The 24,048-nt window shown below is 43.8% G+C and overlaps 1 protein-coding gene across 2 annotated transcripts in view; it reads right to left on the bottom strand.

Moving 5' to 3' along the window:
* Positions 1-994: 994 nt before the first annotated feature.
* Positions 995-24,048, bottom strand: part of LOC149352443 (proto-oncogene tyrosine-protein kinase receptor Ret-like) — a 188,111-nt gene continuing 165,057 nt past the window's right edge. For both annotated transcript variants that reach the window (XM_089581615.1, XM_089581617.1), the window contains 7 exons: positions 13,603-13,725; positions 11,382-11,452; positions 10,242-10,282; positions 8,368-8,464; positions 7,780-7,879; positions 3,611-3,728; positions 995-2,704 (listed from right to left, as the gene is read on the bottom strand). In XM_089581615.1, the coding sequence (XP_089437741.1) occupies positions 2,511-2,704; positions 3,611-3,728; positions 7,780-7,879; positions 8,368-8,464; positions 10,242-10,282; positions 11,382-11,452; positions 13,603-13,725 (744 nt within the window). In that variant the 3' untranslated portion in view covers positions 995-2,510. The remainder of the gene's footprint in view (positions 2,705-3,610; positions 3,729-7,779; positions 7,880-8,367; positions 8,465-10,241; positions 10,283-11,381; positions 11,453-13,602; positions 13,726-24,048) is intronic.

Raw genomic sequence — 24,048 nt, 5'->3', positions numbered from 1 at the left:
GCGTCTACGAAGCTAGTACAAGAAAATGATTCGAACTTTAACTTAACACTACTAAACAAAATTCGATGCTTTCATAATATTTTACAAATAATCAAATGGGCTTACGTTAACGTTAACTCTATTCGCAGAGCAGTGGCGCACGTGTTGCAAGTTGTCACTGTATGGTTCACCAACACAGTACACCGGAGACATTACTCACCATGGCATGGCAGCGTATGTAAAAAAGCAACGGCACAAGATTATGAAGCTAAAGAAGTACCGCTACATGCCAGGTGCGTTGCTAGTGTACAAGATAGCACTGATATTGACTGCCTTGTTTCGTTTGGGCACATAGACTGTTGAATCACAAGCCGAAGGATAGCATAAGCGTGGAACCAGGTTTTGCTTCCTGAGCCTCACAGTGCATTTCCACCAAGGTTCTATTTTGGTAACTGCTTGTGTGATAATGCCCCATCACTACCATAAAAATCTGAGAACAACGGAGGCCACGAAACCCTTCTTAAGACTCAAGAATATGGCTGCTAGGTACACCACAAGTGTAAGCTTGTCGTCTAGATCCTCAGCACACTCTTGCACAGCGCTTGGACTTCTCAAATATACTAGAAAGCCACGCGCCCTCTTTTGTTTCGCATGCTGTACGGGTTCATCAAACTTTAAAGCATTTTCTAGCGTCAGTGATTTCACGTCAGCTGTTCTGCATCCGCTGTCACGTCCCGAGAAACGCACATCACGAATCACGAACGAGGAGCCATCAATCAGTGCAACGCGAACTCTCGACGCCACAAGAACGGAAGAGAGATGGTATAATTGTTATGGAAACGATAGCTGCAAGCAAAACTGCCAGAATGAGAATCAGTAAACACTGCGATGACATGGAAGCGACCGATTGCGCATCATCTCTATAGCTCGACTAGAGACGCGGACGTAACAAGAGAGAAGCAAAAGTTGTCAAAGCGAAGTCAAAGACATCGCTTTGAAATTATTTGATCTACGATTTGCAAGGTAAAATGAATATTTATCAAAATGTGTCTGCGGGAATTTTCAGCGTCAGGCTTAAAAATATGGCAGGAAGAGGCACCTTTCATATATAAAATAAAATGCCCGTTATTCGGTATTCTGTCGTAAAGACCGCGGAACTCATTGGTGAGTGCTGGTTTACAAAAAAAAAATGGTGAACATCCCTGAAGATGAAGACGCTTTTAACAGGGCTGACATGCTTTCCTCCGACTGAAAAAACGCAGCAGTATAAACATCGATAAACAGTCACGGTACAACAATAAAGCATATTGTGTGAATCATCGCGCTTACAATATTCCTTTGTCGACACACACATACACGTACAAAACAGTTTACGTGCATTTATATACAAAACGTGACCCCTCTCGAGTGAGGTAAAACTGCTACATTAAGACATATAACCACCAAATCGCCGCACGAAAGTTCCTCACGAAAAACAGTCTGAATGCAGCCACAGACACTGAATTTCAGTGCTGAGTTTTAAAAAGCAGTCTACGTGGATATCAAAAAATAGTTGTTTAAAACCCAATGCTGTACAGCAATCTCTGATAAAGATAGCGTTACTTCGCTCCTTCAGCTAAAAAGCATTCTGTTTGCTGTAGCTGAGAACACAAGAAGCCTTCCTTTCACTTTGGCGGCGCCAGTCGCTTGGATTTTAATGCAAGTGGTGAAAAGTCTTACCCGATGCTGACGCAATGTATAGTACAGTAGCTTACTGCCTCTTCTTAATAAGAGCTGAGAAGTTTTGCGGCACTGTGAAAGAATTTGCTGAACCTAATCAAACCAATGTGGTTTGGTGAAAGAGCATCCTGAAGACAATTTTCAGGCAGAACGGATTAGCTTTGGCACCCCACAGTCGCTGACAGCACAGTACAGGTGCGGGCATAAGTAAACAGAGCATTGTATTCCGTTCTAACTGCAATAATGTATTTCCTATTAGAAATGAAGAAACAATGTTTTTTTTTATGAGAAAGCGCACTTGCGTCTGCTACAAGCCTGCACATACCACTATTGGCAGTTTAAATTAGAAAACGCGTGAAAAATGTTAGAAGGCAATAGCGTGCTCCGTTTACTTTTTCCGCATCTGTACAACGGAGCCAGCGTAGGTTCGACCTGACAATACGCCCGAACCTGTTCCTTTCCAGAAAACTTGTTCTGCGTGACATGCGGTGCGCCCTGCGGTACGTGCTATGGTCGAACGATTAAAGGTAGGGACACAGGCATTCTATAAAACGATGACACTCAGACTGAGAATGCAGTTCATCGTAGCGCACAGGCATGGCCCCACAGCACAATGCCTTGAGGAATGTTGGCTGCGTGGTCCCCGGGTGAACAGGCGGCCTCATGATTAAGTCCGGGCCATTCGCCGACCTGCAGCACCAGTAGGCAGCAGATGCACCGGAGGATTTCTGGCGTGGCGAGTACGCCGATGGCTCTTTGGTTATCTAGCTGGACATGGTGGTGGCGGGCCACCGCGGCTTGGCACTCGAGGACTAGAGGAGCTGCTTGGGCCGTTCATTACCACCTCCGTCTCGCGACAAGACCTCGGGCCGGGCCAGCCAGCACACGACCGGCGAGTCGACGGGAAAGCCATTCTTCTTGGTTAGCAACTGCACGTTGCTCGCCTCCGACGCGTTGTGCTCGGAGAATGACCCTCGCCGATCGAATTCCATGCAGCCATATTCAGCTGAAATAAGAGGTGGCGACAGTTAAACGCTGACAACGTATAATACAGCACCTAGTAAAGTACTGAAACGGGAGAAAAATTTATCGTAGTGTACTACTGATAGGTTATGAAACGTGAAAGTCATGCAAATATGAGTATACCGCATCCGCGGGCACACAATCTGGGGCCGGAGGCTTAAATTCGGGACAACTTAAGTGAAACGGCAAATAGTCCAGAAATGTTTTTCGATGAAGGTATAGCTCGTTACGGCTATAGCTTTCTGCCACAATTTCCAGTCACATTTCCAGGAAGTTACACTCATACGCTCGGCGCTCTACGTGCAACGCAAGAAGTCAGCGCCAGTATTTCGTCGCTGTGCTGAGACTTTCATGTTTTTTTTGTTTTTTTTTTTAAATGACGGGCATTAGGGAACATGTCTCCTCTGGCAACATTCATTTTTAGGGCGGTACATACTCCATTCTGACGTTTGTTTGCGTGACGATTTATGAGGAGGATACAAATGTAAGAATACTGCCACAAGAGTACCGCATAGCTTTTTTAACCATAACGAAGTGACTTAACGCACAAATGGTCCCTTCTCAGCATGCTTTTCCTTTGTTTAACGAACTCGCGATGCACACTGTCTAAAAACCTGTGCAAGTTTTGAAAACTTTCTGTCCTTGAAAATGCAACAGTAAATAACAAACTTTCATTAAGTGGTAAAAGAGGGCAGGTAAATAGTTTCTTGACATACACAAAGTTAACAAGGTAGGGGAAAGTCTCAGGGTGCTTGACAACGTTTCGTCAAGAGGACTTGTGTTCGTCTGGGCTTCATTAAATAATTCATGTCTTGTGTTGCCACTCCACAGACTTATCAGTTCTGTGGAAGGCGCATCGATGTCAATGGAAGAATAATAAGCCACTCACGGGCTTCGCTGCCCTCGCTGTCATCCGAGTGCTCTTCAAGGAGGGGCTTCATTAATGGTGCTCCGCCGTTGAGGTTATAGTAAGAACGATTCTGTGGCCCATTGAGTTCCAGGTATGACTAGAAATGAAGCATAAGCACACTTTATTTAGTATTTTGTGACGTGCTATTATGTATTACTGCACTTCAGGAAGGTTTTTCAACCGTGATGCACAAGTAAAAGTGCGGATAATTAAATTCAACTGTTTAGTTTAGTTTAGTTAATGGGGTTTAACGTCCCAAAGCGACTAAGGCTATGAGAGACGCCGTAGTGGAGGGCTCCGGAAATTTCGACCACCTGGGGTTCTTTAACGTGCACTGACATCGCACAGTACACGGGCTTCTAGAATTTCTCCTCCAAAGAAATTCCAGCCGCCGCGGCCGGGATCGAACCCGCGTCTTTTGGGTCAGCAGCCGAGCACCATAACCGCTGAGCCACCGCGGCGGCTTAAATTCAACTGTAACGGACGCACAAATTGTTTTGCAATATCAGCGTTACCTTGCTTTTCTCTCACAATATTCTAATAAAAAGAGAATCAAACTCTAACTTTAATTAATACAAAGTTGGAAAATTTGATTTCAAGGAAGGTTAAAAATACATACTGCTGTGTGTAGAGAATGTCAAGAAAGTTAGCCTGCCTTATGTTGACAAACTCTGCTTAATAACAGACCGTTACTCTACTTTGTAGTCCACCCGAGAACAGGTGCTTCAGCAGCAGGTATAGTATTAGAAATTATCAATAATTAGTTTACTTAGCCAATTCGTGTTTTGTATGGCCTGTACAGACATGTACCCAAGTTTTCCTGATTAACTAGGAGCTTCAAAGCTGACAATGACGATGGAAGTTATTACCCTACACATTGACTCGAGAAGGACTAGAAAAACCACAGCTTGCCTGATAAGCAAGATAGGTGACACTGCAACTGTCATTGGCACGGTCATTGGCGACACTGTCGGTTAAAGCAACATTATGATGCAAAGTTTCATTAAGCTCCAGCCTTAAGAAGACAAGAAGCATCCACAAAGTTATCTCAACTATCCTCACAACCGCAGACGAAACATATCACGTATAGCAGTGATCACAGTTACCCGAAACGTGGGTGTGCGTGCCTTTCGCGTGAACCACGTCATTGAAACGCTCCCCCACGGTATATTTTGTGGCACCGCGTCATCTCTTATATGTGCTTACTTTATACCGGCCAATGCCTATTGAATATATCGCAACATCAGCGCAAACAGCGTGTACGCGTGTTTACGGTAACAGTGATCACCCCTGTAGGCTCCAAAGCATCGCCGAGTGGCGCTGTTGGGATGGATGGAGGGAAGATAGGAGCGTCTCCTTTGAAACAGGGCGGTGGTAGCTGCCATCATGTTTAACGATAACAATGGTTTAAAGATAACAATGGTCATGTAAATAAATCTGCAGTGGAAGTCAGCAAAAAGCGATTGGAGGATTGGTGGCTGAAAAGCAGAGATGTGGCATAAGGTTAGAATTGTAGGAAACCGTAGGCAAAGGTGATGGAGAATCTTAATGAGAATTGCCAACACAGTAAACAAAAAAAATAATAAAGAAAAGCTGAGCATGGTGGCAATTGCCACCACCCCGTTTCAAAGGGGGCGCTCCTATCCATCCATCCATCCATCCATCCATCCATCCATCCATCCATCCATCCATCCATGTCGGCTTTTTTTTCTGTATTTTTATTTTGCTCTGTTATAAATTGCTCTCAAAATTCGGCATTTTCTTTAAATACTTATTTAATCGTACACTTCTAACCTTATGTTACCTCTCTGATATTGAGCCACCAATCTTCAAATCGTTTTTTGTTAACTTCCTCCGCAGATTTATTTACATAACCATTGTTATTTCCAAACCGTAGGGCCTCGGGGAGAGTGACTTTGCCTGCATCGAATCCAGATGGATACAATCACATTCGAGTATCATGTGTTCAACTGTTTCTAGAAATTTACCATACACACCACATGAGTCATTTTCTCCGTTAAGTTCCTCTTTGTAGCTGCGCGTTCTAAGACGCCCTGATCTAGCCTCAAAGAGCAGGGCACTGCCCCTTGAGTTATCATAGAACGATTCTTTCCCAATCTGCCTTTTCAATATCGATATAGTTCTACACTATGCTTCTTTTCCAGAGAATTAATCCAAGTTTTTACCTTCCGCGTTTTTTACTTGTCGTTTAATGATCTTTATTTTTCCGTCCTCGTGTCCAGCATACTTACTGGTTAGTTTTGCAGTTCTTCTCCGCCACTCTGAGTCAACGCTCCTTCTGTATACGTATTTAAATACCTTAGCTGCCCATCATTTATCGTCCAATTTCGTCAGGCGTTCTTCATACAATATTTTACTCTCAGCTTCGGCGCTTCGACCGACGTTTGTGGTTTTACCGAGGGGACCCAGAGCTAATCTTCCAACAACTCTCTGATTTGCTAATAATCTTAAAAGACTTTTCCCTTAATAACGGAACTGTTTCCCCGAAAGTAAGCCCCGGCACAATTATTCCTTTCTAAATGCTTCTCAGTACTTCATCATTGTTGTCCCTCCATAAGGACCCATGTTTCATTATCCTAACATCTATTCGCCCTTTTGCCCTAACAGATTGTTCCTGATCCGGAGCGCCATCAGTGGAAGAAAAATAAAAACTAGGACAATGACCACTGCACTCGCTGCTTTCGCCGCAATATTCTCGCACGCTTTTGTGCACGTGTACGAGCTCGCACTCGCGCGTCGCAGTGAATTGCCTACACTGCGGCTTCAACAAGATCGGTCAGATTGATGCATACTTATGCAGAGCGTACTAAATCAAAGGATAGAAACTAATTAGCTGCGTCTACTTTGTCGAGCCGACGACTGACGACGGCGAGGCACGCTCGATCGCGAAGTACGTTTGAGCGATCACATCATCTACGACGTGTACCTCGAGGTAAATTCGCTATTTAACTATATGCCTAAATATGCAGTGCACTATCAGCGTTGTGAAATGAAGCGGCGCACTTGTTGATCGTAGTTGTTGGTGTCTGCATGCATGCGACGTATACGTATATGTTTTTTTTATATATATTACGATCTCGCTAAAGCAAATTGCATGCATTCAGGGATATGCATGAAACAGAGATAAAAAAATGTTTCTGCTTGGCCAAGCATGCTATAGTCGACTAAAAAGCTTGCTAAAGTGTGGCACATGCGTGTTCCGTGCACTGGGACATAATACACTCGCTAGGTCGAGTGGCAGACGAACTTTAAGCGCGGCAAAGCCAGGCGTATTAATCCTTGCATTTACATCGGGTCTTACGCGATGCTTGGGCTTCATTTCTGTGAGAGTATTTTTCACTAATAAAACTTGTGGCAGGAATGTAGTGTTCCTTGTGAGTGGTGCCGAACCACAGGCGCGCTGTTATATCGCGCATGCGACATCGGAAAGTAACGACTGTGAAAGAAGCGACCAATTCATCAGCGAGATTTGCAGGTTGAAAGAAGTTGAAAAACAGAACAACCGAACTAAAGACTCAATTTGTTGACATTACAAGCCAGTCTATTTCGACGCGATTAAACAGAGTTCTCGACATGTAAACAGCATGAGGCCGAGCGATGTTCTTCTCGCCATGCAATCATAACTCTACTTTTACAACACATCGTGCAGGTAGAAGGCAGCGAATGCGAGCAATAATCACCGCTGTCGTCGACTGCATGCCTTCCGTTACTTATGACTTGAGTAGTTAAAGATGAAAAAATTCGAACAATTGCAACAACTAGGGCAGGAAGCGAGATAAAACAGTCGGGAAGTATTTGATTCTCCTTGTTGCGAGACCCACGCTTGTCGCTGTTCTTGCTCGCACAACTTGCCTAGTTGCGCAAGTGTATCTGGCTTTGTAGTGTTCTGTGCACTGTTGTGGCAGTCCACTGCACAATAGTACTTCGCACGTAAGCTTTGCTCCGAGGGAACAGCTTCTGTCATCGCGAAAATACCGCCTCGACAGCTCGCCCGTAGCAAATGCAAACGAAGCTTTCAGAGCGTCTGCTCCGGCGGCGCCCCGACATACGGCTCGTCGCCAGGGGAGAAATGCAGCGCTGCTCAGAAGAAATAAAATGTTGCACATGGCAGGACTCGTGAAACTTACTGCCGAGTCTTGAAGTATATCTTCGAGGCGTTGTCTAAGCTCCTTGAAGCAAGGTCGATCCTGCGGCCTCGCCTGCCAACAGCTTAGCATAATACGGTACCTGTATCGCGTGCGTGCGGAAAAAAAGAGAGCAAATAAGTAATGAACGCAAGGTACTCACGAGGGCGCCTCCTTGTAAAACTCTCCTTTTATGCGCTTAGAAATGTCTCAGTGTTTTATGTATCTGTGCCCAGGTTGAGTTTTAGTGTCAAATATACGAATACATGCAGAATGGTACATGTAGAGAAAGCGTTGTAATAAACTCTGAAAGTGCACAACAAATCGTTGCTACAAAGCAGTTGCTTTAGTGAAATTCTGGGCCGGTACTCTTCTTTCAGTTGCCTTTCAGTGTCACCAGCCGCAGTATCAATGATGACAATTTGTTTCCTTCAAGTTGCACTTGCTCGTAAACAGGTTTAGAAACAAAAATGAAGCTAAAGAAATATAGAGCTAGTCCGCTAATTCATTTACGACAACAGAAAAATAGCGTCAGCGGTTAACCTCAGACTATATAAGTGCGTTGCAAGGAGAACGGTGAATATTTCTTACATTTCATCGGAACAGCTTTCAGGCTGGTGCATTCTGTACCCAGTTTTCAGAAGCCTGAACAAGTGCTCAGGACCCACTCCCGGGTATGGCGAAGCACCTGCAGAGACGTGAAAAGGGAGGGCAAATATTAAGGCGAAAGCCTTTAATGCCTCATACTGTTGTTAGCAGCCGTGTCGGTAGATGTGTTCGCGTTTTGGCGTCACTACTTAAAACAAAACAGTGTCGAGGATGGGAGTCGAACCAGGGCATTTGGCACTTGAAGTGGAGACGCTACCACTCCGCCACGAAGGCTCAGGGTTTGAGCGTGAATAAAGGCGCATCTTGTGAATGCATGCGTTTCATAAATAAAATAAAAGAAATAAAAAATAAAATAACAAAAGAAACAAAAATTACAGACAAAAGTAAGAAAGGAACAAAAATAAAAATAAAACATGAGAAAGATAAAAAAAAACGTGCGCCAGGAAACGCTTTCGCCTTGCAGCACTTTAGAGAGCCAACGTGCCCCCTGAATTTTTGGATGACGTTAGTCTGAACCAAAACGTACGGCACATTTTCGTTGGTTTTGTGCTCCTGTGATCCGAATCCTGTCAAAGGCTATTCCAGTAAATTCCCCTCTGTTTTCTCCACAAACACAGCCTTAAAAAGCAGCGACGCAGCTACACAGTGTGGCGTTGAACCCTTTCAGCACCACCAGTGCGCAAGCTCTCGCTGGTGAGAGTTTCAAGCTGAAACTGAAATTTTTTTTTTACTTTCACTGCCAAGGAAGTTATCAACATTTTGGCCAGCGGCCGTAGCTCTTGTTTCTCCACTTGACAACTGTGCGCACTTGTCGCCGCTGGTTCAATTTCACGTTGCTTACAGAATAAGAGCAATAAAACAACTCTGAGAAAAATAGCAGTTGAAATCTTGTTTACAATTATACGGCATATTCAGGACCACCAGCTTCTCAGAGTTAAACGCGTTATTTTTTTTTCCTACGCCTATTCAGTTGCGATCACAGCGTCTACACGACTGCTCTGTGGGGCGTCAAAGGGATTGGGCGGATGTCTTCTTCGCCTTCAAAGCCCTCGGAGACAACGGCCGGCCTGTTCTGCACCGCAGCTGGTGGCTTTGCACTTTTGAATAACAGAGGCCAAATCCCAAAGCCCTGTGCTGAGCTCGACCGACAGAAGTACAACCGGTTGAGATACATGCAGCGACATGCTTAGGTACACGGCTGGTCGTCTATTAGCTCAAAACTGCCACCGCTGAGGCAGTTGCCCTACACTTCTGAATTCTACACTTCAAGGATTTTGCTGCTTGCTGCGTTACTTCTCGAAGAGGTCGCGATCAGAACCACACATTCGCTTCCTTTTTGTTCTTTTTTCTATTTTTTGTTCTTTTTCCTGCGGCCTTTATCAGGATGGTAGCCTAACAGCGGTGCTGGGGCCCCTGCATTCAGACAGAAGGTGTCGTCTCGTGACTCGGCTGAATTATCAGAAAATATGGCGGCTTCAAAGGCAAGCACACTTCTAATAAAATAAAGACGCCAGATTATGTGGACTGAGTGAACCACCCCTGGGCTGCTATGAGGAAACAGACGCCTCTAAAAGAAGCTTCGCTGGCACATGAGGTTTGAAAAATACATTTGGTTGTCTGCCTTAGTTGATGTCCGAAATCGAACGGCGACCGTACGGAGATAATGACGTTTTAGTGGTCTTATCTGAATCGGAAACCAATGTCGACAGTATTTCGTTAAATTGTCCAGCTAAGCAACCCTTATTTAAGCTTTATAATGACAGCGCACTCCTAGAGAAGAGTTTGTCGAAAGGCACCTTCCGCAAAGTATAGATAAAAACTGTTGTAATCGCACCATAAAATTGCATTGGTTTTACCTAAGGTGACGATTTCCCACAGCACAATGCCAAATGACCACCTGAAAAGAAAAATAATGAAAAAGATAAGTATTTCAATTGATAAGTTTATTCTGATGAATTTTGTATTTCATTCAGCACATGGGTCACCGCAAAGGCGCCGAACCGAACAGAATAGGTGGAACCCACTCTTTTTTTTTTACTTTTGATAACTAGTTCGAGATAATACAGCGCTCGGACGGATGAGGTAGCTAAAATTTGGGACGTTTTCAGCGTATATGCGGTCCTATTTTTAAACGCGAAGGTGACAACACAGTGAATAGACCTGCGCCGCTTCCATAAGCGAACATCGGAAAATAATGCAAAAATAAAACACTATGAAGCGTCCAATCATCGTCATTTTAGTGCGCCGGATATAAACCGAACGTGAGTATAGTGCGTAGCATATATAGTAGTGTGCTGCGATATTTAACAACGTGAAGCATCGTTATGTGCACTAGGCGGCGCTGTTTTGCCGTTGCGAAGATTTATTTATTCATTTATTCGATACTGCCAGCCGCCTTTTAGTGGCCAAGGCCGGAGTGGGGATGCAATTGCGCAGTGCTTTGTCAATAGCAAACAACGAAAATAAAAAGGGGAAAAGAAGGCCTGCAGGCAGGCAGCAAAATTTCTGCGGGACAACTCAAATAATACACGAGTAACAAACACTTTACTTTAAAATTCAAAACAAAACGCGACAAGGGCAACACTCCAAAATCGAACCAAATACCCTAACTTGACCGGCTGGGGTTGACTGCAGATAAAAATGTTCGTTAACCCGACTGCACTCTTCGTGCTTCGAGCTCTCCATAGTGCATGAATAAACATTGTAAAACGGGAGCTAGAGAACGAAACTAAAGTTCTTGCTGGATCGCTGAATGAGACAGGTCGGTAAAACTTTAAAACTGCCTGTAGACGACCTTACACACAATGAAATGTTCATTACTGCTAGTTTTGGGGCACCAAAAACCGAAAGAGTGATTCTCGCATTCCTTTTCATGTGTATCAGGTGAAGTTGCAGCTTCTAGAGAGCGGTATTTCAGCGCTGAGAGCGCCTAGGACTGATCGTGTAGAGTGGGAGAGATAGTGTGAATTTTGCAGTGCCAGGGCACACATACTTACACGTCGCTCTTGCTGGTGTATATCTGGTCCTCCAGCGATTCCAAAGCCATCCACTTGACTGGAACCCTGCCCTGAAAGCCGCAAACACGAACACAGATTAAGAACATGAGACATCAGAGAAAATTCGAAGTGCCATCAAAGATGAACGCACTTGGCGTCGCTGCAAGCATGCACCGCATTCGAGTGAGTATGAGGCGAACACAAATAGCACAAAGCGAGCAGGGGCTTTTTGAGATCTCAAAAAATATCAATGCAAAATACTACTGCACGCTCAAGAGGCGGCAACGACGCGCTGTAATAATTGAAGAGAGTACGCCCGGCAAGTTTTCCTCGCTGATTTTGCTTGGCGCTTGCTCTCTGCGGTTGGACACTCGTATCCAACGGTGAAACAAAAGCTGCGGCCTCTCAACTGTCGCCCTCGGTTCTGCGCCCTCGCTTCTATTCTGACACACCTTTCGCTCCCTTCCTCGCAGACGAGCGCGGTCCATCTGTTATCTTTGGCGCAAAGCCTCTTGCGATACCTGGTGAATGCATCACAGCAAAAGCCAGCCAGACGGCACTCATATCGGAATGCAAGCCGATGCTGGCTACCCACATATGATGGCAGCCCCCGAATTCACGCCTTTCAGGAATGTGGCAAGTAATTCTTGTCAGGTGAACAGCTGCGGCCGCTGATGATCGGAAGCCCTCGGAAGCCCTCTGACTTCGGCTTCCGAGGAGGGACTGTGTGTTTATGTTTTGTGCTTTTAAAGTGACTTCTATAAATTGTGTGTTTCAGCAGTAAACCCCAGTTGCGAGTTAGCGCTTGTCTGCGTCGTTTCCATTCCGTCCCTTGTATTCCTTTGGTGCTATTGTTACATCATGAGTCGCTGCAACATAAATAAATGTCGCGCTTTTATCGACAGCTGTTGTTTTTTTCCCAGTACAGGCAAAATTCCTCATTAGGGGGTGCACCGTCGCACTCGGTTATTCATAGCGCATTTAGGGAAGGAACGTAGCGGCAGTTAGTGAGACATATCATTTATGAAGTTTTCGCACTTTTTTCTTTCTAAAAGCAGGAACTTCACAATTGGTATTTTAAAAGGTTACCAACGAGGTGGTCACCTGCCAGACCTCTCGTAACTCAGACTAGGAAGAGAAAGTCGAGAAAGTTTAAATGGACTGCGTCCTCCCAGATAAGGCTATGTCGACTAGGTAATGGGCTGAAAATCACTTTTGTCTTTCCCTAGCAACTCTGCACACCGGCCTTTCGGCCTTTCCCCATTACTAGCGAGCGCCATATTATTTGGTCGATCACGCCACGCCTAGACCCTCCGGTTGCCTTCCCTTGTGCTGAATGAAGTAATTAAGGAGCCTAAGGACATTAGTTAAAAAGTTCACTTTTCAAATTAGTTAACCAGCCTGCTAGTTAGCACGTCTTAGCTGTATTATTGATGGAAGCCAACTGCCACCGAAACCAAGGATTATAGGGGATGTCTTTTTTTTTTAATTTGTAGGTTTTCATCAATTAGAGATTAATAAAAGCAGAAGAAGAAACAACCACATGTCACCGGTGGGATGCGAACCCACGACCTCCGAATTTCACGTCCGCTGCTCAACTGAGCTACTGCGACGGCTGTCCAGTCTTCGGCTTTCGGGGGTATTTATGTGAAGCGTAACCGAAACTTGATAGTGTTCACCAGCGCCACCTTCGTCCATAGCGGCGGACGTAGTACGTTCTGTACTACCGCGAGTGCCACGTAGGAACGTGGTCGAACGATGAGGGCGGAAGCTCTGTTCTGATGTACTACACTGCTGACAATGCTTTGCCGAAGCAAGCGCTGTACTAATTCAAAAGCCTATTTTTAATAAATGCAGAAAGTCTTTGGAGAAGCGCCCTGTATATAGACAAAACCACCAGTCTACACCTGATGAACGATAACTAAGGGAAAATTAAACGTTAGAAAAGGGCTTTCAAAAATGTCCTAGGCTTTGGTATCGTAATCAGGCCACCTTTACTCAATTCAGTCATGGTGCAGCTGTGTTACACAAAATATTCGGATTTGGGCTGTGGCTGCATATTAAAGGTGGCGTGAAACAATCTGCACATATTGCTGCTTAAAATTATGACTATTTTGTAACGGCCAAAGAAAAGTCGCCCGTCTCGAGAACGGAGCGATGCTCTCTTTTTTATCACTGAAGAGAGAAGCTGGGTGGACTTTTCGAACTTCTTGAGGCATACCCTGCTCTTCTTCAGGTAGGTGTCACCCTCGTAAACATCCCGGCTGAGACCGAAGTCGGAAATCTTGATCACGTTGCCTTCGGCCAAGAGGATATTCCGTGCGGCCAGGTCTCTGTGTACGAGCTGTGAAAAAAAAAAATGTGCAGTAACTGTTGAAGCAATCCAAATGCGGTAACTCTGGCGACAGGTGTGTACACGCAAAACCACTTTTAATGGGGTAGAACTATGGTTAGTTGTGCTCATAGACATACCAGGACGCCTTACAGAGGCCGCGTCATTTGAGAGCACTTATTCAGTGGCACTGAATTAGATATTTTTCACAATCTTTCCCGGTTCCACCAAATTGACACGGAAAAAGAAGCTGAACTTGGTATAGATCATAATTTCTATCTTTTATCAATGTGGACAGGAAATTCATCGTCACTATATGAGTAGAGCTTTAGGTAACATAACTGTAATAGTTTATTGATTAGAAAGTGTTAACTACAAAACATATTCCCTGGTTCACACCATTATGTATGTCCAGAAACAACATTTGCTGTGTGTTGCCTAGAAACGTACACGCTGACAAATGCTGTTACCCCTTAGGAGCAGCAGTATCCCTGGAAACAGTGCATAAAAATAATTACATAGTTATAGAAGTGTTTACAAGCGTCGTTCAAACGAGACTAGCATCAGCAGGGGCGGATTTATAGCACCTCTTGGAGGGGGCCACTTGGGTGGGGATGGGGACAGTTCAGTTTCTCAAATGCATTTATTAAACTGCTTCCGTTAAACAAAGAAAAGTGATCGAGGGAAATGTCGCTTCCCCATAAAAAAAAAAATATCTTGCTTAGGACAGAGAAATGCCGCAGCCCTCGCCGCTCCTTTCCCCTTTTCTAATTGTATTTGACATATTTTTATGCTTTTATATTCATTATTTCACTTCTGTTCATCAAAAAAATGTTTGTCCTGAATCATTTATTCACTGTTATTGCATAGATCCACGACTACATTTTGGATAAGAATACAGACAATGATGTCTTGTACTGTTCCAAAAGAAAAGAATTCAATAAAGGGCGCCAACTTGAACTTCTTGAATCCGCCCTTGAGTGTGAGGTTGTTTTTCATCAACCTTCAAAATTCTTGAAAATATTTCGCATTTTAGGCGTTCTTACTAGTTACTGTAACACGCGATGCCCGCTGCACGGCATAGACCAAGTGACGAGGGGCTTGACGAGGGGCGCAGCCCCTCGTCAAGCCTTTAATAGGCTTTTTGGCTGCGCCCCTAGCATCCTTGTGATGTTGAAATAAAGATGACTTGACCTGACTTGACAGAAGCCTTATCTGCGGAATCTACAAACGACCCGAATCTAGAGTGTTGTTACTTATTGAAGTTCTTTGTATATGGGGGAGATGGGGGGCCCGAGTAAAGAGATTTTATTTCGATTTAAGAGTGTCAGGAAATGGCACCATACGGGTTTCTATTATCACGGGCGAGTATTGACATCTACGCCTTCGGATGTCACGACCGCACCTTTTCTCTACTTAGAAAAAAAAATTGGGCAAACAGCACATGAAAGTAAGATAGTTTTGGTTAAGCGAAAAAAACAAGCTGAGGGCACGTCGTTGATACTGCTGCCCCTTTTCACCGAAGACGTCATGGTGGAAGACAATAAAGAAAGTTGAAAGGCATGAGAAGTGCTGTAAACGACTTATTTGTATTGAGCTCAATATTTCGCGAATTCAGGTAGAGTCAAATATCAGAATATTTTGCGAGTACTAAATTTTGCGAAGGAGAAGTGATACTACCCTTAGTGTTCTCTTTGCGCAGATTATTCGGGGGATTTTTTGCAAGGTCTGTGTAATAAGAGAGTAATTACTCGTTGGCATCTACCCGAGCGCAGCCATACGGCTACAAAGGAAAGCTATACAGCTTTCTCAGAAACTTCGTAGTTAAAGAAAAATTCGTCCTGGTCCGGGATTCGAACCCAGGACCACCGCTTCACCGGAGCAGTCGCTCTACCAATTGAGCTAACCAGGATTTTTTTTTCTTTATTACCGACTTGGCCGGGCAAACAAAAGAAAAATACAATGACATGACAATAAAAGCACAGGTCAGTTTCTAGCTAGTGCACGATGATAAAATGGGTTAAATGATTTTAGTTGGTCGAGGACAGGCAGCCACTCATGCTGAGGAGCTTGCTGTCCGAAAACTTCCTGAGTATACATGATGCTCTCAATGAAATACTGATGAGCCGGATTCACAACAACATGTTCATGCCTGACATCCATTCGCGTACGCCATAGGCTGTGCATGCAGAGCAACATTAGCAGGTCGCAAGGCACTTCACGTGGCTCTGCACATGGTAGGAAGCGTATTCCAAAAGGAGTCAGGGGGAAATCTTTTTTTAGTGTGCGCTTCAACACATCCCAAAGAAAAACAGCGTCATGACAGTCGAGAAAGATATGCTCTATAGTTTCCACTATTTTGCAAATAAGACACTCTACTGACCAAGGTACAAAAAGGCATTTGCTTTGCAACCGTGGCTTCACTGGGAGGGTTCCAGTATGCAATTGAAAAAAGAAAGAACGCACTGAAGGCTTCACCGGCATTCTTTTGACTCTTTTTAGCACATCCCTTTCGGGACCCAGAAGATAAGCACTGCGATAAACAGGCACTGGCAGAAACACATCAAGCAGGCCCTTGTACATCTTTTTCCTTGTTACAATGGGTAGATACTCATCGGAAAATTTTGACCGAAGAATACGGACTGCTGCAACAACTTCTTGCAGAAAAGAGCTTAACCCACTCCGCCCTGCAGACATGGATGACACAACATAATCAGGCAGTGATTCTGACAATCGCACTTGTATAACAGTTCGCAGAAAATCATTATCTTGACGCAAGAAAAAGAATCTAGTGACTATCTGTCTCAGAAATAAATTTGATAACCCTAGCCCCCCGTTCCGCACCTTGTGGAACAGATTGCATCGGCTAGTACGTTCCCGTGTTGACGCCCAAATAAATGTTGCAAACACTCTGTGCAACCTTTGCACTGAAGTCCTTGGCAAAGTTAACGCTTGCAGAACGTAAAAAATCCTCGCTATTAAAAACATGTTGCACACCGTAGCTCTTGCAAACATGGAACAGTTGTGACCGCCCCATTTGCTTGTCTGAGCTTTGACTCGTTCGGTTTCATGGGCCCAATATTCTTTGCTTTCTCTGTAGTTGGTTAGCGGCACGCCGAGGTACTTTCCTGGTGTGTCTACCCACTTCATTCGACAGAATACTTCTGGCGTGGCCTGCCACTTTCCATGCCAAAAACCAAAACATTTCTGCCAGCTTATCGCACAGCCACTTGCATCACAAAAATTTACGCCTTCTCTCACCACTTCTTGCACGCTTTCCTGGTCTCTGCAGAACACTGCTATATCATCTGCATATGCCAATACCTTCACTTCATTATGACAAAAGGCGTAACTTCGAATGTTTTGCTTAGTTAACAGCTTTATAGATAGATAGATCTTTATTTAGACAACAAGGTCTCGGATGCAGGGGCAAAAGGCAGATGCACTCTACCTGACGGGGCCCAAGCACCCGACACAATGCTCACGACAAGCGGCAAAAGAAGCAAGAGCTTCATACACTCTCATTACAAAAAACAACACATAATTATACAAGGTAAAAGTAGGAGGAAGGTGCATACTTTTGCAATGACATAATTAAAGTAAATATTTACAAGACACATCACAACAAGAAAAACACGAGAATTCAAAGAGTTGACGGAAAAACAGGGACATCAAGAATTTTAATCATTCGGGCGAGAAAGGAGGTAAGCTTTAGCATTTCTATTGAATGACTTTTGGGAAACAGATTTCTGAATAATTTCTATGGCCTGTGTATGTTTATTTAGAAGACTGGGAATTAGATATGAAAGCATTTCGGTTCCATAGTTAATCCTTACAAATGGTACTCTGTAACTGACGTGCCTTAATTTATAAGGCGCGTCACTACTAGAGTTTAATTGAACATATTTAGTGGGATGATGTTTGAAATCGTTAAACACATAAGAAAGCAGTTTCAACTCAAATAATTCATTGACTTTTAGAATAGAATGCTTAGAGAAGTACAAACCTGTATGATCATTGTATGCAAGGTTTTCGTCATATCGTATTGCTTTTTTCTGTAATGTTATCAGCCTCGTGAGGTTAGTTTTCGTTGTAGATCCCCAAACAAGTAAACAATAATGAAGATGTGATTGAATTAGGGTATAATATAACTGCCACTTCAGCCATTTCGGAACAAGGTCTCGAAGTTTATATAATACACATAATGACCTTGATATGCTGGCATGAATCTTATTAATATGCAGGGTCCAACTCAAGTGTTCTTCAAAGATTATGCCTAAAAATTTGTAGGAAGAAACACGCTCAATTACGCTATTTTTGAATGTAAGATTAATTTCACTGTTATCAGGCTTGTTACGTGCCTTAAATACAATAAGCTTGGTTTTATTAACATTTAACTCTAGTTTATTTATATTCAACCATAAAGACAATTCTTGTAACCATGCATTTGCCTCAGCCTGAATATTACTAAGATGCATGCCAGAAAAAAATACACTGGTATCATCTGCATATAAAATTATTGTGGGAGTTCGAGGGATGGCTATTATATCGTTGATATAAAGAATGAAAAATACTGGACCCAAAATAGACCCTTGTGGGACACCGTATATTAAGTGACCAGGTTGTGATTGATGACCATTCAAACATGTATACTGAACGCGACCGGAAAGATAAGTACGGATCAGATTTAAGGCAACTCCTCGAATGCCGTAAAAAGGTAGCTTATAAAATAAAATATCATGTTTAACTGAATCAAATGCCTTCCTGAAATCTAAAAAAAGTCCAACTGTAAATTGTTTGTCATCCATATTAGAAAATATTTTTTCCTTTATACTAAGCAATGCCATTTCTGTTGACTTCTTCTCACGAAATCCGAACTGTTCGTTAACAAAAATTTGTCTGTCGTCAAAGAACTTACACAGTCTGATTTTGATCAAATATTCCAGCAGTTTAGAAAACAAAGGGAGTACAGATATAGGTCTGTAGTTGTTTATATTGTCATAAGGGCCACCTTTGTGTAAAACAACCACTCTGGCAATTTTCATACCATCTGGAAAAATACCTTGAACTAACGCGTTGTTACATATATGCTGCAAGGGCAAGCTAATTAGATCGGCAACAGCAATAATAGGCTCGGCCTTAATTTCATCTGCGCCTGCCGCAGTGGATTTGTCTAGGCTTCTAAGAAATGTGAATACTTCATGTTCGCTGCAAGGATTCAAGAATATGGAACTACCAATTGGAGAGGCAATATACTAAACAAAAGGGCTCCAGGTAAAGTGCAAAAAGCAGTGGAGAAAGAGGGCAACCCTGCCTCACTGACGACAAGACAGGAATACTATTACTCAGGCGGTTATTAATTATGAACCTCGATGTACAGCCATCATAAACCATTTTCACGCCATCAGTGATGATACATCCTACATTCAATTGTTCCAACAGCGCGAACAAAATTTCATGCACAACTTTATCAAACGCCTTATGCAGGTCTAGTTGCATCATGGCGACACGACCCTCCGTTGCATCACAGCATTCAAGGACACTCCTAGCTACGTGTATGTTAGTAAAAATGGATCTGTCTTTTATGCCGCAGGTCTGGTGTGGGCCAACAAGGGTTTTAATTACTGTTTGGAGACGTCCGGCTAGCACTTTCATATAAATTTTGTAGTCTACGTTAGTTAAGCTTATTGGGCGGTAACACTCAACTGACTGCAACCTACTCGGGTCGTCCGATTTTGGGATCAGCACCACGTGGGAAGTTCGAAAAGACGGCGGAGTTAACTTTCTTTCGTAACACTCGCTTATTACGCGCTGCAATGCTATTGCCATTTCTGTTTTCAAGGCCTTGTAAAGTGCGGCACCAAGGCCGTCCGGCCCAGGCGACTTGTTTAAGCTCAGCTGCTGTATTGCAGCTTCGATTTCTGCTGCCGTTATGGGCTCCTCAAGTACCTGCGCCAGGTCCTCCTCGACTCTTGGCATTAGCGACAGGAATGCAGTTTTGTAATGTTCAACATCAGGCGTCTTAAGGCTGAACAAGTTTTGGTAATATTCCAGAAACGCCTTTTCAATCACCTCAGATTCGGAAGTTACGTCCTTGCGATAACAAATTTCCTTTATCTCTTTCGAAACTGCATACTGTTTTTCGTCGCTGAGCGCCCTTTTTGTGGGCGTCTCCCCAAGCCAAAATCTTTCGCTGCGCGCCCTTATCACAGGACCTCAATATTTCGTTTCATCTATTAGTTCAAGCTTAGTTTTGGTCTCTTTTATTTCTTGTCTGTACAACCCCGGCTTGACGCCTTCCATGCTGAGCATGAAATCAAGCTCGGTACGAAGTTCCTTTTCTTGCTGTTTTTCTTTACGCTTTAAAACACATGCTCTTTCTATAGCGGCCACTTTCACGTCGCATTTAAATTGTTCCCATGTTTGTATAAAGTCTGTCTCTTTTTCTAACAAGCTTTTGACTGAGTCTTTTAATTTCTTGCTAAACTCCTCATCCTCCAACAATGAGTCATTAATTTTCCATAATTCCCAACTAAACTTGACAGTTCTTTTCCTCTCCCCAAGTGTGATCACGACTAAAGAATGATCACTGAAGCTGACGTGCACGGTCTGGTACTGGGAACACAAGGGCACAACCTCAGAAGGAACGTAAATTCTGTCCAGCCTTGCGTGACTAACGCCTTGGAAATGCGTGTACTGTGCTTGTTCTGAACCTTGCATTATAATGCCAATGTCTTCCAATTCTGCTTCATTAATCATCTCAGACAGCAGCTCGGCACTCGTGTCCTGCAGGGTTTTGTTGCTTGTTCTATCTTCAGGTCTACACACGCAGTTAAAATCTCCAAGCAATAGTACACGCTTTTCTGTCAGCAGGAAAGGTTGAACACGGCGAAAAAAGGCATCTCGTTCGGGAATTCTATTAGGTTCATATACACACACAGCTCTCCACTCTACACCAGAAAAGTAAAAATCGCATGCTACAATCCGGCCACTTTCACAGGAAAATACAGTTTCCACGGCGACTTTGCCGTTTCGAGTTAAAATCAGACACCCTCCCGACTTTCCTTCTGCATGGCACACGCAAACACTGAACTGTGCACGGTAAATTTCTGCCATCGCATCTGTCAACTCTTCGCTTTCAATTTTTGTCTCTTGAACAGCCAACAGATCGATTTCGTTTTCGAACAAGAGACGCTTAAGCTGATTTTGCCTCCTTCGCGCAGAAAGACCTCTCACGTTCAGTGTGGCAATACGCAAGCAAGATGTTATTTGAGACGCCATCTAAATGGTTGGGATTCGCCGCTCTCGAAGTGACATCGGTTTGCAGCTCACCTCATCAAAAATCCTTCCAGTATGCAAAGTACGGCGGTGTCAGCACTGAACCCGATCGAAGACCGGGTTACCAACACGAAGACCCTTCGTAGTTAAAGAAAAATTCGTCAATTCGCTCTCGCCCTACCATAAGCTTGCCGTCCTGGTTAGCTCAATTGGTAGAGCGACTGCTCCGGTGAAGCGGTGGTCCTGGGTTCGAACCCCGGACCAGGACGAATTTTTCTTTAACTACGAAGTTTCTGAGAAAGCTGTATAGCTATCCTTTGTAGCCGTATGGCTGCGCTCGGGTGGATGCCAATGAGTAATTACTCCCTTATTACAAATCTTCTCCACCTTGGGGGATTCCCCTAAACATTTGACCAAGATAGTTCCCACTTCGAGTTATTGATCAATTCGCTCTCGCCCTACCATAAGCTTGCCGTCCTGGTTAGCTCAATTGGTAGAGCGAGTGCTCCGGTGAAGCGGTGGTCCTGGGTTCGAACCCCGGACCAGGACGAATTTTTCTTTAACTACGAAGTTTCTGAGAAAGCTGTATAGCTTTCCTTTTTAGCTGTATGGCTGCGCTCGGGTGGATGCCAATGAGTAATTACTCCCTTATTACAAATCTACTCTACCTTGGGGGATTCCCCTAAACATTTGATCAACAAGGTCTGTGTGATCCGCGAAAAACGCGAAAAATTTTGTCGTTTACGGTATTATATCGCATGCATGACCCAAGTTGCCTGGCCGTGTACACCTGCATTGGCCGTAGTACCTTATATAAATCTATTCCATGAAAGACTATGCAGTTACTGCCGAAGACAGGTAAGTTACATGTAAGTATACAAGCGACTGAAGATGCTCATGTCTAAGCATCCATATGCATCTGCATACGGCCGTTTATCTACCTGCGCTATATGTATATGTGCTTTTATTTATTTATTTATTTAATTTATTTATACATACTGCAGTCTCTAAACAATAAAAAAGTAACAGACATGGAATACGGCAGAGCGCAAGAAATGAATAACACAATACATCAAATTTGCAGCAACACGAAAGAAATGGAAACAATACATTGCTAAACCAACAATATACACAGAATTACACGCAGTAATTTCTATTGGGAATGAGTTTGATAGTAGAGATCTTATTATTTCAAGGATTAAGTTATATTATTCAATTGTGCGCGTTAAAAAACTATTTGAACTTATGACTATTTGTGATCTATGGCCTAATGTTAAGGCTATGGTGACTCGGGCTTTATTGCCGAATATCTGGAAAAATATAGAGTATGCCGCCCAAGATAAGAATAATTGACGCTGCTGTGCAGGAACATCGGCGACTCTATGTTAGGGCGCTCGGAAATAGGGGTTAAGTTCATAGAAGACAAGGCACAAAAGGGTGAGAAATGTTGTTCATAGCGACGATATATGAACCATATTGATTTTCTTTGAATGCTCTCAGTGCGATTATTGTCACAATATTTATGAGGGTTCGAGATAGCAGATGCATACTCTGTACGGTACGAATTCAAGATTTAGGCATTAACAGTTTTGGAGCATTAGTAAACCTCAAGTAGGCAAGCTTTTTAAGTGCTTTAGTGCAACTGAAATTATTATGCTTCGACCAAGACATGTTAGTGGCAAATATTATGCCAAGATACTTATACTCTAAAACCCTGTGAAATGATGAACCATTGGAGGTGTAATTGAGAAGTAAGGAAAATGGGCTGTGAGAGACATAAGTACAGTTTTAATAAAATTTATTTGCATTTGCCAGGCATTACACCAAGTACGAAAACTATCAGACGAGGCATTTAGTTGCAGGTGATCTGAATACGGAGTCTTCTGCATAAAGTCGTGTGTCTGTTATCTATTTACTTATTCGCATCTGTGCCTTTCTCCGTTTGCGACAGTGACTTTTCTTGCTTCCTTGCCACATTTTCACACCTCATTTTCTTGCTTCTTTGTCTTCTTTGCTGTACATAAAGCCATAATTCCACTCTTCTGGACAAGTACCGTTCAATAATTACCTTTCATAATTCGGGAGGAGATCGCATTACAAAACGAAACCTTCCGAAACTTATAGGGGGTTATCAACAGGCATTACCAGAACGGTGCATAAGTCGTCACTAGTGCTAAGACACTCTATCATGACGATATGCTTCCAGGTACAGCAGAGAAGTCGAATCGTTAGTGAGTACGCCAAACTGTAATAGTTCGAGTGAGGGCAACACATTCTTTCTAAAAGCCCGTCAGCGTCGTGGAAGGCATAACTGGCATCAGTGAATCCGTGACGGAATTTTGGCAAGCTGCTTGCACGCAAGAGCGTTCATGACAGGCTCGCGCCCGTGTCCTCGCTATGACAGCGCAGACACAGAATAGCCATGACATCAGAACCATGACAGCGCAGGGACTGTTTTTACGAGCGAGTATTGTTTTCATGTCTAGCCCTATCACTTACTGGTGCGAGCTGTGCCCTCTATAGCACCACATTTCAGCGAAGTAGAACATTACAGAAAGAACAAGTGTATCCGTTGCATCTTTCGGCTTTGCCTGGTTCACACAATACTAGCATTTGAATAAGTCATTTGTTACACTCGAAATAAAAAATTGCTGAGGCTCAGCTTGGCTAAGCCTGGGGAATGCGAAGCATATTAGTGGCTAGGCTTGGTAATACATGGCTTTCCTTGGTTGAATACTTGGTCATTTTAATACAACCACTAGAAGCCTTCGTCGTGGGGGAAGACAACGGCATGGCTACAGCGGAACGCCGACTAACCCCGAGACGCGCGTTGGGTGAGCGCCTGGATTGCCACGGAAGCCGCGTCTGCCTGCCCGGTGGAGCGAGCGTTTCACCTACTCCGAGTGTGAACGCGCGTTCGAAATGCGCGGGTGTGACGGCTAGGGGTCCCACGGCGACGGCGCGAGGTGGAGGCCGGCTCTCTCATCCGATGTCACGTGGTGTGACGTCACGGTGTCACGTGGCGTGACGGCTAGGGGTCCCACGGCGACGGCGCGA

The sequence above is a fragment of the Amblyomma mixtum genome, chromosome 3, assembly GCF_055824585.1.
Source record: "Amblyomma mixtum isolate Tamu chromosome 3, ASM5582458v1, whole genome shotgun sequence".
NCBI lineage: Eukaryota > Metazoa > Arthropoda > Arachnida > Ixodida > Ixodidae > Amblyomma > Amblyomma mixtum.
The sequence above is the reverse complement of the archived record's forward strand: the minus strand, read 5'-3'. Positions and strand labels throughout refer to the sequence as shown.